Genomic DNA, 19,162 nt, shown 5'->3' on the forward strand with positions numbered 1-19,162 from the left:
AGTGTGATTTTATCAGGGCATTATAAAGTGGTATTAACACTTCATGTGATCTTGATTCCATCTCTCTGTTATTTATTGCCTTTCCTGTTTCTTCATCTCAGAAAAGAACATGCACAAATCTTGACTGCATTTTAGCCTTCCAGCATTTTATCTTGGACAAATCTGCCTCCACCTTCAGTCTAACTCTTAATATATTGAATTTATATCTTGTCTTTCATTCAGGAACTTAATTGGCACTTATACTGTTCCTTTCTCCTATTTTTCAAACAATAATCCTGTGAGGAAGCTTGGGCCAAGAGAATTAATGGCTTCAATCACTCAGTGGACCTCTCTACTAGTCCAACACTTTACCCACAGCACCATATTGTCTCTTTTCCCTTTTGCTCAATTTATTTTTAGGAGCTCATAATACTTTGGCCAAAAATTTGAAGCTACAGATGGAAGATGAAGCTCATTGGACTGCATTAAAGAACACTATTGGCACTGAAAGTAGGCCTTGAATATTTGAAATTCTTTCCTCTTTAGTATTCCTCAGCTTTGCTCCTAATAGCTATATATAGAGCTATCTCTAGGAAACTATCTCTTACTTAGGGCTCTGCAAATGAGAATGGGAGAATGGTGGGGCAGGAAGAAGGAGAGGCTTGTTGTGAAAAGGTACAATCTTGACAGAGGGCAGAAGCAGGGTCCTGATTGAGAAATAAACACTGTAAAAGAAATGGCAGTGGTGGATCCTGACTAGAGACCAGGCTGAAAGAGCAAAGTTACAATTCTGGCTCTACTCACACCTGTGGCAACACACAAAAAGAGGATATCTAACATAAGTTCTTGCAAATGGGTTGAGAAGCAGCATGGACTGTGTATGCCTTGCTGTTATAGAACAATCTTGTTAGTTTAAACAGGAAAAATCACTTTTAATCAAAAACACAGACATTGATGACAAATGCCAGTTAGATTTTTAACAGAAAACCAGATCAAGCTGGCATTGTGTGATGAAGGAGAAACAATGAAATTTCACATGGACAAAAAGCTTTTAGTGGGTCTCTCCTCTACCCCATTCTTGAGGATATTCTTTTGTGCTAATGCTAAAAAATGAAGGCAACCACCCAGCTATATGCTTTCATTGCAGCCAGAGACTGTACAGCATTGCTCCCTTCCTGCTTGCTTTGTTTCTGTCAAGCTGTTAAATTTATAGATGCACAATGGACATTAGCATGGGAGGCTTTTTGCTTTGTGAAATCCTAGAAGTCATTTAAATTCTCATGTGCCCCTATTAATTATATAGTCTTGTTGATGCATCCAGATACTCTACCTTCTATTGCTTGCAAATATTATACCAAGCTGCATTTTCTCAGTTTGTAAGGTTTTCAGATTAACTTTTTTCTTTATAGCATATTGTTTGTCTCTGTGAGCATGTGGAGATATCTATATCTATATGTCTAACCACTTTATTTATCACATTGTGATTTTTTTAATGGGTTTACATAGGAATAGCATATTGTAGGAATTAGGTTAAATGATTGCCCTGTGACAGATAGCTTGGGAGTTACAATTTGGTGTTGCAAATTAGTATATCTGAAGTAACAATACACTGGGTTTTTTTATTTTGCTCCTACATATTAATATTTAATGCAAGCTTCTTAAAAGTAGAGCTATCAGTAGGCCATTTCTAGTGCAATCTGATCACAACTGTTTCTACTACTCAATTCTTCAAAAGCATTCTGAACCATTCTTAAAGTTGCTTGAAGGAGGAAGGGATGGAGGGAAGAAGGAAGGAAGGAAGGAAGGAAGGAAGGAAGGAAGGAAGGAAGGAAGGAAGGAAGGAAGGAAGGCCCATTAAAAATGCCAAAACAAATACAGGAGGGGGGAACCAAGAACATATTCTATAGCATACAAGCAATTATTCAGCCTATTAGTTAGACAAATAATTAAATCTTAATCACATGAAATAATACTGAACAAACTTTTCAGAGTCCTTAAGAAATGAAATATCTTTAATATGAGGCAAGAGTATTAGGTATGTTTGCCTCTTTGGCTTAAATATAAAAAAAGATAGGATAAAATCATCACTGTCATCATCATCATCATCATCATCATTATCATCATCCTAGAGAATAAATCTGGGATTCCTCTACCTTTTCCACACCTTTCCACTGAACATTTTGTTTATTTCTTGTTGCCCCTTTCCTGCACTTGATAAAACTGTAATTCTTCATATCAGGCCATGTACATAATGCAAAAGTACTTTCCCACTTTTAACTTAATATTAACAAACTTTATGGATATTGTCCAAACCAGGGAATAAGTAAAGCCCTATAATTTGAATAAGTCTCTTTCTCCAGTTCATATTTCATATTTTAAAATAATGGTTAGCTGTTTTAAAAACTAGAACTTTTAAAATGTTCTCTGGGGAATGTGATAAATGAAAAAAGTAACTGTTTAAATTAATCTCACTTTAACATCATAAGAGCAATCATTAAGACCCTTAACCATTTCTCTGTTATTGTGTTACCCACATCAAGAAAAACTAATATTTTTATGTTAATCTTAAATTGTTTATAAAAATACATAGACATAGGATCATGTAAAATACGTTCCAATAAATTCTAATTACTTTGGTTTATATGTTGCTAATGCATCTTGGACCAACATACTGCTATTTTAAGCAACCCAGAATATTCTCACAATAACTCAAATTATTCAAAAATCTGATTAGCAATATGCTAATTAATTGTCCTTTACTTTTCCTGCAAAAAACAAACAAACAAACAAAAATTGAAATCCCAAATAAATTAAAGAATCCACATTTAAACTGGTTTATCACAAAGTCTGTCACATAAGAATCAAGATTGTACTCTTATCCCAGCATATTCCAAGTGGGTCTTGCAGTCCTGAATGTAGAGAGTGCAAGACAGCTATAACTAAAAATATGAAGTCAAAGGGGTCATAGCATCTTTTTAAATTATGTCCAAAGTTTTTAAAATAATTTTTTATTTTCATTTCATAAAAAAATAAACTGTATAAGTAGAGATATCAGTCTGAAATTAAAATTCATTTTACAATTACCTTTCCTCAGGTCATGAACTACTTTAAAATAAGACATTTTTTTCAAAGATCCTACAATCATTTATGGACTTTTGTCTGTTACCAGGACTGAAAATTGATAATGATACTAATGATAACAACAACAATAATTTTATTGTCACTTTGAATGTACACCAATTGGCATATATCAAAATGAAATTTCATTGCATACAGCTCTCAAAGGGCTACCATCTCCGATACACTCCTTGTTCGTGGCCAGCTCAAGTTTCAGAACATCCATTTTAATCTCTAGGAAGCGAACGATGGCAAATTAGCTTGTATTCTTGCATGACAACCTCGCCTCCTTTCTTTTTTCTGATGCTGTCTCTCCCACCTTTTCCTTTCGCTCCTTTTCGCCCCTGGAGCACACTGCCGCTGCCTCCAACTCCTCCAAAAGCCTTTCTCCTTTCCTCTGGGTCTGCCGACAGCTTCATCTAGTTCCTTTGCTCCATAAGCTCCGGAACCTCTCCTCCTCTGCCTCCTTTGGAAACAGCCTTGATTTGCAATAGAATCCATCGCTGTGCCAGCAGTCAGATCTTACTGCCGGCAGAGCAATTTCAAACAGTGCAAACGGCTTTTTACGGTTTCACCAACAGTTCCAAAATAGCTAAAAACTCGCCATACCAGCAAAGATTATCGGTTGTATGTTACCTTAGTCCCACCATGTTGCTCAAACAAATTAAAATCTTCCCAATCATGTTTTCTGAGGTGTTTGTATGTAGGTCTTTGGTTATTCGGGTTTTCTCCTGTGTAAAATTGGAAGTGTCTTGGCAACATTTCGATGAACACTCATTCATCATCTTCAGCCTGGTGTATTCGACTTCGTGCTTCTAGGAGCAATGTGTGATCGTAGCTGTTTCTTCCTTTTAACTGCCAGTGGGGGTATGAACTGATTGGATGAGAGCTTGGCTGTGTTCTGATTGGATGGAGGTGTGTTCTGATTGGTTAGGAGCTTGGCTGTGCTCTGATTGGATGGGGGTTTGGCTGTGCTCTGATTGGTTGAGGGAGTGTTCTCTTTGGGTGGGGGCTTTGTTGTGCTTAGGTTAGTCTGAGTTGCATGGGGATGTGACATGGTGAGCTGCATTGCTATTGTTTGGCTTCGCGTTCATGGTCGTGCCTCATCTTCATGGTGGGTGTCAGTTTGCTTCATGTATGGATTGGAGGGGTTTAAAGTGGCTAATGATGGAGCTGTGGTCTGGCTTCTGGTTTGTGGTCGTGCCTCATCATCGGTGTGGGTTTGGGTTTGCTTTTTGTGTGGACGTGTGGTGGTGACATCCTGTGTGGTTTTTGTGAGTTTGGGTCTGGTGTCATTCTTTGTGTTAGGGACTCGTTTGTCAATAAGGGCGGGTTTCCAAATGGCTGGTAGGAGGGAGGTATCATCTCGTTTGTTCATGCTGTGTGGGCGTTTTTCTATCTCAATGGCTTCTCTGATTATTCTGTTATTAAAGTGTTCAGACCCACACTCACAAAAGCCACACAGGATGTCAATAAAATTGCTCCTGATTGCCGTACAGAGAACACCCAGGGCGAGTTGGTTAAAACTAGGATGGAATGTATAAAGATCGGAGATAAAGAAAGGAGACGCCTGGGAGCAACAACTACCAGATCGTACTCAAAAAGGGGAGAAACAGCCTCATTAGCATGTTTGGGGAATACGACCCGCCCACCCCACCTCGCAATGCCGATCTGCCCATATCAACAGGCAACACGAAGAGCCCTCAAGGTGGCACCGTGCAAGCAAGGAGCAAGGAGGAAACAAGGGGTGTGATAGCAATTAACTTGAATAACATCTGCGGAGACCATGATTGGGGAAAACACAAAGAAAATAAGAGACAGTGCGTTGCAACAGGGCAATCAGAACGGAGTGGGGAAACGGGAGGATGGAGGGGTGTAACTAAACAAAATGGGTGTGGCAATAAAGCAAAAAAAGAGAGGGGGGACGTTCCAGCAAACCCCGAATTTGGCAAAGAGAAAACATCCGATGACAGCTACACAAGCAAGAAATGCAAGAAAGCAATTATTGCTAATGAGAAACCGGCAACCGGGAAACAGCCTATTCCAGCAGGCCCAATGACAAGATCTAGGAGCCGGGTGCAGACTCTGGCCAATCTATAAAGAGGACTCTCCCACTGACTGGCATTTTGAGCCCTGATGATGTCAGCAGTTGCTGCCGAAAGCTAGGAGTTTTATTGGTTTTATTGTAATTTTATTGACATTTTACTAAATTTTATTAAATTTTTTAGCACTCCCTGGTGCTCACATTTATTTGTTTGGTTTTAAATATGGATATACCCAGGGATCATATTTTTAGTGTGATTGTTTACAGATATGACAGAGCAGCTTTGCTCGTGGCCAGAAAGTGGGAGAAGTTTGCACGTCGCATTTCAACTAACTATTGTAAATTGGCGTTTTTGCACAATTGCCTCAAAGAAGGGTGGGACTAAGGTAACATACAACCGATAATCTTTGCTGGTATGGCGAGTTTTTAGCTATTTTGGAACTGTTGGTGAAACCGTAAAAAGCCTTTTGCACTGTTTGAAATTGCTCTGCCGGCAGTAAGATCTGACTGCTGGCACAGCGATGGATTCTATTGCAAATCAAGGCTGTTTCCAAAGGAGGCAGAGGAGGAGAGGTTCCGGAGCTTATGGAGCAAAGGAACTAGATGAAGCTGTCGGCAGACCCAGAGGAAAGGAGAAAGGCTTTTGGAGGAGTTGGAGGCAGCGGCAGTGTGCTCCAGGGGCGAAAAGGAGCGAAAGGAAAAGGTGGGAGAGACAGCATCAGAAAAAAGAAAGGAGGCAAGGTTGTCATGCAAGAATACAAGCTAATTTGCCATCGTTCGCTTCCTAGAGATTAAAATGGATGTTCTGAAACTTGAGCTGGCCACGAACAAGGAGTGTATCGGAGATGGTAGCCCTTTTAGAGCTGTATGCAATGAAATTTCATTTTGATATATGCCAATTGGTGTACATTCAAAGTGACAATAAAATTATTGTTGTTGTTATCATTAGTATCATTATCAATTTTCAGTCCTGGTAACAGACAAAAGTCCATAAATAATTGTAGGATCTTTGAAAAAAATGTCTTATTTTAAAGTAGTTCATGACCTGAGGAAAGGTAATTGTAAAATGAATTTTAATTTCAGACTGATATCTCTACTTATACAGTTTATTTTTTTATGAAATGAAAATAAAAAATTATTTTAAAAACTTTGGACATAATTTAAAAAGATGCTATGACCCCTTTGACTTCATATTTTTAGTTATAGCTGTCTTGCACTCTCTACATTCAGGACTGCAAGACCCACTTGGAATATGCTGGGATAAGAGTACAATCTTGATTCTTATGTGACAGACTTTGTGATAAACCAGTTTAAATGTGGATTCTTTAATTTATTTGGGATTTCAATTTTTGTTTGTTTGTTTGTTTTTTGCAGGAAAAGTAAAGGACAATTAATTAGCATATTGCTAATCAGATTTTTGAATAATTTGAGTTATTGTGAGAATATTCTGGGTTGCTTAAAATAGCAGTATGTTGGTCCAAGATGCATTAGCAACATATAAACCAAAGTAATTAGAATTTATTGGAACGTATTTTACATGATCCTATGTCTATGTATTTTTATAAACAATTTAAGATTAACATAAAAATATTAGTTTTTCTTGATGTGGGTAACACAATAACAGAGAAATGGTTAAGGGTCTTAATGATTGCTCTTATGATGTTAAAGTGAGATTAATTTAAACAGTTACTTTTTTCATTTATCACATTCCCCAGAGAACATTTTAAAAGTTCTAGTTTTTAAAACAGCTAACCATTATTTTAAAATATGAAATATGAACTGGAGAAAGAGACTTATTCAAATTATAGGGCTTTACTTATTCCCTGGTTTGGACAATATCCATAAAGTTTGTTAATATTAAGTTAAAAGTGGGAAAGTACTTTTGCATTATGTACATGGCCTGATATGAAGAATTACAGTTTTATCAAGTGCAGGAAAGGGGCAACAAGAAATAAACAAAATGTTCAGTGGAAAGGTGTGGAAAAGGTAGAGGAATCCCAGATTTATTCTCTAGGATGATGATAATGATGATGATGATGATGATGATGACAGTGATGATTTTATCCTATCTTTTTTTATATTTAAGCCAAAGAGGCAAACATACCTAATACTCTTGCCTCATATTAAAGATATTTCATTTCTTAAGGACTCTGAAAAGTTTGTTCAGTATTATTTCATGTGATTAAGATTTAATTATTTGTCTAACTAATAGGCTGAATAATTGCTTGTATGCTATAGAATATGTTCTTGGTTCCCCCCTCCTGTATTTGTTTTGGCATTTTTAATGGGCCTTCCTTCCTTCCTTCCTTCCTTCCTTCCTTCCTTCCTTCCTTCCTTCCTTCCTTCCTTCCTTCTTCCCTCCATCCCTTCCTCCTTCAAGCAACTTTAAGAATGGTTCAGAATGCTTTTGAAGAATTGAGTAGTAGAAACAGTTGTGATCAGATTGCACTAGAAATGGCCTACTGATAGCTCTACTTTTAAGAAGCTTGCATTAAATATTAATATGTAGGAGCAAAATAAAAAAACCCAGTGTATTGTTACTTCAGATATACTAATTTGCAACACCAAATTGTAACTCCCAAGCTATCTGTCACAGGGCAATCATTTAACCTAATTCCTACAATATGCTATTCCTATGTAAACCCATTAAAAAATCACAATGTGATAAATAAAGTGGTTAGACATATAGATATAGATATCTCAACATGCTCACAGAGACAAACAATATGCTATAAAGAAAAAAGTTAATCTGAAAACCTCACAAACTGAGAAAATGCAGCTTGGTATAATATTTGCAAGCAATAGAAGGTAGAGTATCTGGATGCATCAACAAGACTATATAATTAATAGGGGCACATGAGAATTTAAATGACTTCTAGGATTTCACAAAGCAAAAAGCCTCCCATGCTAATGTCCATTGTGCATCTATAAATTTAACAGCTTGACAGAAACAAAGCAAGCAGGAAGGGAGCAATGCTGTACAGTCTGTGGCTGCAATGAAAGCATATAGCTGGGTGGTTGCCTTCATTTTTTAGCATTAGCACAAAAGAATATCCTCAAGAATGGGGTAGAGGAGAGACCCACTAAAAGCTTTTTGTCCATGTGAAATTTCATTGTTTCTCCTTGATCACACAATGCCAGCTTGATCTGGTTTTCTGTTAAAAATCTAACTGGCATTTGTCATCAATGTCTGTGTTTTTGATTAAAAGTGATTTTTCCTGTTTAAACTAACAAGATTATTCTATAACAGCAAGACATACACAGTCCATGCTGCTTCTCAACCCATTTGCAAGAACTTATGTTAGATATCCTCTTTTTGTGTGTTGCCACAGGTGTGAGTAGAGCCAGAATTATAACTTTGCTCTTTCAGCCTGGTCTCTAGTCAGGATCCACCACTGCCATTTCTTTTACAGTGTTTATTTCTCAATCAGGACCCTGCTTCTGCCCTCTGTCAAGATTGTACCTTTTCACAACAAGCCTCTCCTTCTTCCTGCCCCACCATTCTCCCATTCTCATTTGCAGAGCCCTAAGTAAGAGATAGTTTCCTAGAGATAGCTCTATATATAGCTATTAGGAGCAAAGCTGAGGAATACTAAAGAGGAAAGAATTTCAAATATTCAAGGCCTACTTTCAGTGCCAATAGTGTTCTTTAATGCAGTCCAATGAGCTTCATCTTCCATCTGTAGCTTCAAATTTTTGGCCAAAGTATTATGAGCTCCTAAAAATAAATTGAGCAAAAGGGAAAAGAGACAATATGGTGCTGTGGGTAAAGTGTTGGACTAGTAGAGAGGTCCACTGAGTGATTGAAGCCATTAATTCTCTTGGCCCAAGCTTCCTCACAGGATTATTGTTTGAAAAATAGGAGAAAGGAACAGTATAAGTGCCAATTAAGTTCCTGAATGAAAGACAAGATATAAATTCAATATATTAAGAGTTAGACTGAAGGTGGAGGCAGATTTGTCCAAGATAAAATGCTGGAAGGCTAAAATGCAGTCAAGATTTGTGCATGTTCTTTTCTGAGATGAAGAAACAGGAAAGGCAATAAATAACAGAGAGATGAAATCAAGATCACGTGAAGTGTTAATACCACTTTATAATGCCCTGGTAAAATCACACTTTGAATATTGCATCCAGTTTTAGTTGCCACAAATAAAAAAGATGTTATGGTTCTAGAAAGAGTTTATAGAAGAGGAACAAAGATGATGGTGTGTCTGAGCACACTTGGCCAAGTATTCTATTCTGTTCTGTTGTATCCTGTTCTATTCTGGGACTGGAGTCTAAAACATATGAAGAATGGTTGCAGAAATTGGGTGTGTCTAGTTTAATGAAAAGAAGGACTAGGGGTGACATGATAGCAGTGTTCCAATATCTCAGTGGCTGTCACAAAGAAGAGCGAGTCAAACTATTCTCCAAAATACCTGAAGGCAGGACAAAAAACAATGGATGAAAACTAATCAAGGCGAGAAGCAACCTAGAACTAAGGAGAAATTTCCTGACAGAACAATTAAATTAGTGGAATGACTTGCCTTCAGAAGTTATAGATGCTCCAACACTGGAGGTTTTTAAGAAGAGATTGGACAACCATTTGCCTGAAATGCTATAGGGTTTCCTGCTTAACTAGGCGGTTGAAGACCTCCAAAGTCGATTCCAACTCTGTTATTCTGTTGTTTTGCTAAGAGAAGGAAAGTGATACCACAAATAAAGGCAACCAAACTGGATATGAAGCCTCCACAGACATTATACTGAACTGCTTAATATATTCTCAAATCAAATACAAATTTTGTTGAATTAATTCTTGTTGAGGATTTAATAGTTTTTTTGGGTGGGTATAAGTAAATCATACGCTGGCCAGTAAGGGAATACTAGCTATTACTGACAGGAATAAGCTTGGAGACAGATTTCTTATTCAAACTGTGCTGCTTCTAACATGTTAGTTTCAAGAGGACAGGGATGTGTGCATCGTCAAATTTTCACTGCAAATTGCAGAATCCACAGGTCTTGGCATTGTGTTCATAATGAGCAGGGAATCTAGAAAATGAGCATAATAAGCATAATGTATGATAATGTAGAAAACAGAGCTCATTTCATTCATTTTTCCCATTATAGAATCTAATACTTTTGATTCATTAAAGTAACCCAATACATGGAATTATTTTATTAGAGAAAATATCTTTAAACCAAGGGTTCCTAACTTGGGATTTAGATTTCAAAGGGTCTGTGAATTTAGATGAAAAGAACATACATTGTTTTCAACAATCTGTATAGGTAACAAAATTACTTATGGTCTGTAGACTCTAGCCAGGTGATATGGGGCTGGTCATTTGCAATCCTAAGAAAAAAGCAAGGGCAAACCACTTCTGAAAACCTCAAAGGTGCGCACGCACAGTAGAATAAATGATATACAAGATATAAATATTATTATGCCAAGAAGATATAATCATTAAATCAACATACAGTATATTACATATCTGTTATTTTTTAATATTTAAATAACTATTTGAGCATATTTGGTTTTCTTTATGATACAAGCTATATGTATTTTATTTTGTGCAGATAAATACATTTTTCTGCAAAGGGGTCTGTAGGTTTCGACACTCAAAGGGGTGCAGAGCACAAAAACATTAAGAACCTCTGCTTTAAATCTTTATTTAAAATAAGTAGCCCTTGCAGGAAGATGCTACTCCGGTTTACACAAAACTATAGTTTAGATTAGAAGACAAAATTCTGTTAGCGTCAAAGTCCAGAGTCCTTTCTCTTCCTCTGGGTTGTACTTTTGTATGTGAATTTTGAAGATTTTTTTCAGAAATTTATTTTAAGGGTACCAGAGTTTGTACATAAGCCAATAAATTCTGAAATTTCTGCATGCAACTCAACAAATGTTTTGGTTTAAGAGGAGATTTGAAATAGTCTGGAGAAATGTTTGACCAGAAAATGAAATTAGCTTCAGCAACTATTCCTCTTAGCAATATGAGTATAACTATAAGGTGACCAACCGTCTTCCTTTAAGGACAGTCCTCCTTTTGTAGATTCTGTCCTCTCTCGAAAAGTGTCCTCCTACATGTCCTACTTTTCGATATTTGAAGACTAATCTGTAGGGCTTTTTTTTTCTCATAGAACGCTCAGAACGGTGTTCCGGCACCTTTTTTTTGATGGTTTTTTTTTCAACTTTTGCATGAGCTGTGCTACTCTCCCTATTGGCTTTCGAAAGCCAATAGGAGTTGCTGCTGAGTGCACCAAAACACCCGGCTGGCAAACTTTGCACATGCAAGTTGTCTCTATTATTGTTGCAATGAATAAAATGTTTCTTTTATTTACGATATTTTTTCTTCAATTTATTTGTGTCCTCCTTTTCATTGTAAAAGAGTTGGTCACCTTAATAACTATCACACAATGTTGTTGAAAGTTGTATGATTATCTGTTGAGTAGCATTGCAAGTTGTAAACCATTCAGAGTTTGGCTTACAATATTCAGTGTCAGCTATACTGCAGAACAATCATAAGCCGCTTTCTTCCAAACTGCAGTATGTAGAAGAACAAATATATTAGCTTTGGAAGTTACACTAATAGTCTACTTTATTGATTAGTCAATAGACCATATCAAAAGCACAGGCATCAACCACAGTAAAATACAATAAGATAAGGTAAGATACAGGGAAATGTGATAGAAAAGGCTATGGTAAGATACAATAGACTACAATATAATAGATAAGATAGAATAAAGATAAAAGAGTAAGATAAAATAGCAGAAGGTGAAATAGAATGCAAAGATATATAATAAAATGAAAAGTTCAAAACCTGTGTGCATTGAACTGAATTCGTCTTTGCATGCAATTCCAGTCTCTGTTCTATAAAGCATGTTCTCTGTTGGACACCCCTGACTGTAAGCTTAACAATTCTAGTGGCTAAATATATTTTTGTGCCATGAATAAAATAGAATAATCTTTTGTTGGAGTCTCAAAATATGGTTCTGACAAGTAGGGTCTGTAGATAATCAGCCCTTGCTGAGGCATACAATTGATAATGTCTTCTATTTCTGAAATGTGACAAACACATGTTCCCTCAAGAATTGGCGTTTGATGGAATTATCCCTATGTGATCATAAACTCTAACTGCTCCAATTTTGCTCTGGTAAGGACTATCTTGGAAGTTATACTTGCAGGGCTAATATTAAAATGGTTCACTCTTTATAAAAATTGCATTAAAGCAAGAATGTTCCTTTTGCTGGCATCTTTGATGAAAAGTGGACTCTGCTGCTCAATCCCAGCTATGTATAATAGTAATAATAATAATAATAGTAATAATAATAGTAATAATAAAGTTGGAAGGGACCTTGGAGTCATCTAGTCCAACCCCCTGCTCAGGCAGGAAACCCTATACCATTTCAGACAAATGGTATCTTGGATTCTTCTATGGACAGTAGTCATTGTTATCTCCACAGTTTTTAGAAATTGCTTCTTGGTGTCAATTTAGAAAGGAATTATTCAGATAATGATATAATTTTCTTTGCCTTTTTCTATATTATGTGTGTCATACTTTTGCTAATTTTGGGGGGGGGGAGTGAAGTAGGAAAGTAGCACAAGGACAACTCAATCAGAGTTGCTCATTTTTCTCCCTTTACTTTTTCTGTCATTGCAATCAGATTAATAGATTAAAAAGTAAAAATGCCTCAGGTTGTGCTCAGCTCCTGAATGAATAAAGTCTTGTTGACAATGATACACAAGTAGTTTGCATCTGCCTTCTGGGACTTTCTTTTAACTTTCTACTCTAGCTTAAAGCCAAAGTATTCTGTAATAGTTTCCCATCCAAGCATAACTAGATCAGATATTGTTTAGTTTCTGAGAAGGTCAGCCAGGCACCACAACCTGTTTTTTGGTTTAACTTGCTCATGAATGTTAGTGAGGAATTAACTTTAGTAAGGAAGAGCAGCTGTCCTTTTTTTTTAAACCATTTACTATACATTCTATGACTAGAACTATTTACAGCCAATCCTGTAGATAATAAATAGATCTTTCGCCTGTTTGATTCCAATAAATAAGAAATCTCAACTATATGAGTCCTAGGTTACTTTCCCTCTTCAAGCTCCCCCATTAAGTAGAATTGGTTTCCAGCCAACCTGCCACATATGAAAAATTTTATTTAGTTGGCTACTAAAATCTACCAGTTATTTTTTTTTTCAGGAAGGAAGTTTTATATTTTTAAAGCTAAAACTAAGGAGAGATCTTTGAAATGTCCATTTCTCTACAAAGAACTAGTAGTTATATTAGCTGTACCATGTAAAAGTAGAATAGTGAAGCTAGTAACCCATGGAAAGTAGCACAAAGTAACATTTACTTAGTTATTACGGTGTACATTTCATGTCTAATTGCAATTATTAACAAATGGTTACTTTGTAAATGTTGACAGCTTTTTGCTGAGTTATTTTGATATTTTTTATCATTTAGACCAGAGGTCTCCAACCTCTGTGCCACAGCCCACCCAATAGGCCATGATCTGTCTACAGCTGGGCTGCAGAAATGGCAGGCAAGCACGTGCATGTGCAAACACATCCCCACTAGGGCAAGGAGAAGCAAGCGTGTGCACAACATTTAGGAGGCAACATTTAGGATTCCTCTTTAACTGCATAACCCCTAACACAAAACCAGAAATGTGTAGATCAGGATGTCCAACTTCGGCAACTTTAAGAACTTTGAACTTCAACTCCCTGAATTCCCCAGCCTGACATGCTTTCTGAGGAAAAGTTAACAAGGACGGAAATCCCTAGTGTAGATGAAGATAGTTGATAGTGAAAAGCTAGTGTTACTCGATGTAGGAGGCAAATATTGTACTGATTAATTTCTTTCATTTTCCTTCTTTGACAGGATCAGAAGACGGTGTGGCCCCTATCCCAATACCCAGGGGAGTTCCTGCACCCTGTGGTTTATGCATGTACTGCGGTCATGTTATTGTGCCTCTTTGCTTCAATTATCACCTATATTGTGCATCACGGGTAAGAAGAAAGATGCAGATTATTAACATTAAGTGGATTCACCCACTTTTTTTCTTTTGCAACATAAAAAAGTGTATTACATTATTATACTTCTCTCCCCTTGCCCAGTCCAATTTTTGGAAGAGATTTGATAAACAGGGTTTCTTATTTATATGCAGTTTTCCCATTCATCACTTTCATAAATAAGTCTCTTAATCCAGTGCAAAAGAGGTATGTGTATGGGAAAGACTGAGGACATCAAGGCACTTCAAATGCCATTTAGAGCCATCCAAAGTTTGTTTTCATGTGGATGTTCTTTTTCTCCCTCCTTCACACACACAAACACACACACACACACACACATATACCCAGAGGTTGGAGTTGATTCCACCTTCCACTATTGCAAATGTTCTGACTGTTTGTAGAAATGTTTTGCTATTGCAAATGGAGGCTGAATTCCCCTGTTATGTTTGTCGTACATATAATTATATCTGAAGTTTCACAGGGCTCAGTGATTAGTTTATATAAATTAATATTTCTATTCTGCTTATCTGCCTCTTCTGTCAAAGCAAGTAAAGATGGGAAAGATTTCCATAGGTTTTTCTTGGGGGTACTTGAATATGAGCTACTTTCACAGTATCTGGATTTCTTTTATTCTAAACACTTTAAAAAGTAGCAACAATCATTTCTTTTACTCTTCTTTCTCTCCAAAATATTATCCCTAGAACATTTTTTTTCAAAAGCAAGTGGGGCCAGGAGTGGCTGTGATAGTTAGAAGAAGAGAATTAAGGAGTTAATATTTCTTATCTGTTTCCTCTGCCCGCAACATCTCTTCTATCCGATCATTCACGTACATGTAGGTGTACAATTCTCAATAAGAGAGGCTCATTTGCTATTTGCCATGATTGGTTGGATTCATGCATTGTCCTAGGACAAAGCATGGTTCAGAAGTTGGACTAGCTGAACAGGTCAAATGATGGCTTAGCACCGTGGTGGCGAACCTATGGCACGCGTGCCACAGGTGGCATGCAGAGCCCTCTCTGTGGGCACGCGTGCCATCGCCCTAGTCCTAGGCCTTCAGCTGGGTTTTATAAAACCTTTTCACTTTAAAAAAAAGGTTCAATCAATTTCAACTTCACATGGGAAAAAAAAGATCTCACAAAGTTGGAATTAATTGATTGAACTTTTTAGTCCCACCCAGTCTGCCGTTATGGGCCACGCCCACCTGGCACCCAACGATACATAAGAGAGTTTTGGATTGCAGTTTGGGCACTCGGTCTCTAAAAGGTTCTCCATCACTGGCTTAGCACAATGTATGGATCTGATCTGCTACAGAAATATTTTTCTTCTAGTGCAAATAGGGATAATGTTGCAAAGAGTTCTCATTTGTGATTTTCTATATACATTTTCTCAGATATGCAGACTCTCCATCACAAAGAAGAATGCCTGAATTTTATTAGTTGCACATGAATATGATTTCATGTGATCAAGTAATTGGCATTGTGACTGATCTATGAAAATCTGAATGAGAAAAAAACTGATGCTTGATGTACTGTATCTGATTTTATCTGCACCTTATTGGTTGCACACTCTTCTCATGCATGAAAGCCCATATATAGCATGCATTTTCTCTTGCTATAAATACGTTCGTTATGTATTTCCTCCAATGGCTTTTGGCTTGAATAACGTTCAATTCATACATTACCCCTGATGGTCTGTGTGCAATACGAACAATTCTCTTTTCATTTCTCTTAGTATTCCAACGTGATCTGCAAAATATTCTTCTTTCATCTACTGTTTAATCCAGACAACACTACAATCATCCCTCCCCAACCTGGCACATTCCATATCTGTTAGATTGTAATTCACATAATCTTCAGAAGGTGCTCTGGTTGGAGATTAGGAGATTGTAGTTCAATGCACCTGGAAGACACAGGTTGGAGAAGGATGTTAATAAAGATTCATCCAATTGGAACTCTGAGAATAGCTTCAGGTTTCAATGCTGCTTAAGCAGCCCCCTGCCTGGAGATCCTTGAAGGAAAAGTAGGCAGACAGCCATGTTACTCTGGTAGCCACAGTTCAGGAGAAGCCTGATAGCACTTCATCAAACTAGCAATTTATATTTATGCCTTTTAATAAAATGTGTTAGTCTGAAATATGCTTTCAGACACCTTCTGATTTTTGGAGGGAGAGTGGATCCAAAATGTACTACAAAATAAATACTGTACAGACTTTTGTCTTAATTAAGCTCCGTGTAGAAATTACTTTTCTTTCATGTCGAAATTACTAGAAAATAGAATTGTTATTCTCTAGACAGTGTATTTTTCCAAGAGCTCATTTGCATAACAACCTCTTAAAAGTTGCTTCAAGCTCTGGTTTGTTTACTCATTGAATAGACTAATGGTATGCTAAAATAACAAACACAAAGAACATGAATGCACCAATCAACTAGTTCTTGAAGTCCCTCCTTAAATGATTTACCCTAATTTGCATTTGAATCATGATCAGACAGGTAAGTTGTACAGTTTTAACAGATGTCCAGAGGTCAATATAGGCAAGAGTCAGAGTAGTAAATACAGTAATTGTAACAACTGTAATAGCACAAATTGGGATCCTGCAATGCTAGAGTACTTTCTTGAGAGAAGCAAGTTGTATTTAAGCAGAATTACCATTCTGATTCAGCCCTTTCTGAAACAAGTCGAGCACTAAGGATCCTGAGTTTGAGTCCCTGGCTATATGTTCATTGTTCATAATTCTGTGATGTTATTTGTAAATAAATATGTGACTTTGGATTTTTTTTTTTTGTTGTTAACTTTAAATAGCACAATTCGAATCAGCAGAAAAGGTTGGCACATGCTTCTCAACTTCTGTTTCCATACTGCTCTCACTTTTGCTGTTTTTGCTGGTGGAATAAATCGTGTAAAATATCCAGTTATATGTCAAGCGGTGAGTGTACACATTACTGTACCATTACCAATATATTATATTATAATGAAACAAAAGTTGTGAACTGCACATGTTGGTGATCTTAATATTCTTCCTTTGGATGGATGAATCTTATTTTCAAAATTTAAAAAACTGAATAGACTGTAGTCAGGAGCTTCTTGTAGGCATGGAAAATTTTAACCGCTCAGTCTGAACCATTTTTATTTGCAGATAGATCATATTGTTTCACTGGGACTTCATGTACAGATAAAGTTAGCATCTCAAGTCTACTTACTAATTTTCTGTCTATTGGTACATTATTTTATATAAGTTATTCTCTCAAGTGATATTCTTGAGTACTTCAAAGCCTTTTTTGTGAATGTTATTAGTATAACATGTATGCTGATAAGAAAATGCTTAGCTTTCATTTAATGCAGCAGTTCTCAACCTGTGGGTCACGACCCTTTTGGAGGTCACATGAACCTTTCACAGGGGTCACCTAAGACCATCAGAAAGCACATATTTCTGATGGTCTTAGGCAGGGCTTGTCAACCACCTTCTCTCCCTCCCCCCCTCCACTCCACCTCACTTGTTTGTGGAAAATGCTGCTTGGCGGCAGTCTGCACGAACTCTACCAAATGTGCCCTGCAGGGAGCGCATGAAGAGCGTAGGCACAGATCAAGGCCCCACCCTCCCCAGAGACTTATATTGCAGCAGCCAGATTGACTTCTTGTGCACACAGGTCAGCGAAGGAGAGGCTGCCGCAGCACCCAACTCCTGCACCCGTCAGCTGGCGACCCCCGAACTTGCGCTTGTCAGCCGGGAGGTCTGGTGACAGCCGCCGGTCTCCTTTACCACCCCGCCCGTCCTCGAGTCCTCCGCCCGTTCATGTCGAGCCCACCGGGACTTGACAGGGAGAGAGGGAGGGAAGGACAAAGGGACTTCTCCTCCTCTCCTAAGCTTCAAAGCATGATCGGCTTCCCAAGAGTGCCAAAATCCTCACAAATGCGGGGGGGGAGAGAAGCAAAGGGGGCGAGAAAGCTCGCGGCGGGCTCAAAGGAGCACCTGTCAGCGTTGGTGATGAGAAATTCCCCACAAACCCAGGGAAGGGGTGGAGAAAAGGAGCCCCCTTTGGGAGGAAACCGCCACCTTCTTCTCCTTGGCTTTGCGCTCTTCTGTTACTCGACAGCCAGGCTGCCAAGCCTCTGCTGGCTGGAACTTCCTTTCCTTCCCTCCCTCCCTCTTGGTCTCTTCCTCCTTCCCTCCCTCTCCCATTGTCCCTTCCTTCTTTCCTTCCTTCCTTCCTTCCTTCCTTCCTTCCTTCCTTCCTTCCTTCCTTCCTTCCTTCCTTTCCTTCGCCTCCCTCTTTGTCCCTCCTTCCCTCCCTCTCTCCCCTTGTCCCTTCCTTCCTTCCTTTCCTTCGCCTCCCTCTTTGTCTCTTCTTCCCTCCCTCTTTCCCCTTATCCCTTCCGTCCTTCCTTCCTTCCTTCTTGTCCAGGATCGGGTGAACCTCTACAGCTGATCCGTGATTCTGCAGAGCAGCCAAGAAGCAAGTCAGCTGTAGCTGCTCTCCTTGGCTTCTGCCCAGCAAACTTGCTCGAGCTTTGCTAGAAAACATGCCACTTGCTAATTTAGCAGAAGCGCGACTCAGCTGTACCCAGGCGCTGATCCTGGGGCTTCTGCTAATTTAGCAAGCGGCATGTTTTCTGGTGAAGCTGAGCAAGTGAGCTGGGCAGAGCTGCCTCTGGCAGCCTGTCCCCCTCCCCTTGTCCCTTCCTGGGCACGGAGGGGGGCAGGAAGGAAGGGACGAAGAGGGAGGGAAGGAAGGGACAATGAGAGAGGAAAGACAGGAAGGAACAATGGAAGGGAGGGAAGGAAGGAAGGGACAAAGGGAAGGAAGGAAGGAAGGAAGGAAGGAAGGAAGGAAGGAAGGAAGGGAGGGACTAAGAGGGAGGGGAAGGAAGGAATGGACTAAGAGGGAGGGGAAGGAAGGAAGGGACAATGAAAAGAGGAAGGGAAGGAAGAAGAGACTAAGGGAGGTGAAGGAAAGGAAGGAAAGAAGGAAGGGACAATGGGAAAGAGGAAAGGAAGGAGGAAAAGACTAAGAGAGGTGAAGGAAAGGAAGGAAGGAAG

The 19,162-nt window shown here is 38.4% G+C and overlaps 1 protein-coding gene across 3 annotated transcripts in view; it reads left to right on the plus strand.

Moving 5' to 3' along the window:
* Positions 1-19,162, plus strand: part of ADGRA1 (adhesion G protein-coupled receptor A1) — a 462,284-nt gene that overhangs the window by 373,622 nt on the left and 69,500 nt on the right. For all 3 annotated transcript variants that reach the window (XM_039337456.1, XM_039337457.1, XM_039337458.1), the window contains 2 exons: positions 13,998-14,125; positions 16,927-17,050. In XM_039337456.1, coding sequence (XP_039193390.1) covers positions 13,998-14,125; positions 16,927-17,050 — 252 coding nt within the window. The remainder of the gene's footprint in view (positions 1-13,997; positions 14,126-16,926; positions 17,051-19,162) is intronic.

Source organism: Crotalus tigris, unplaced genomic scaffold, assembly GCF_016545835.1.
Source record: "Crotalus tigris isolate CLP2741 ecotype Arizona unplaced genomic scaffold, ASM1654583v1 scf7180000017678.2327064, whole genome shotgun sequence".
Classification (NCBI taxonomy): Eukaryota; Metazoa; Chordata; class Lepidosauria; order Squamata; family Viperidae; genus Crotalus; species Crotalus tigris.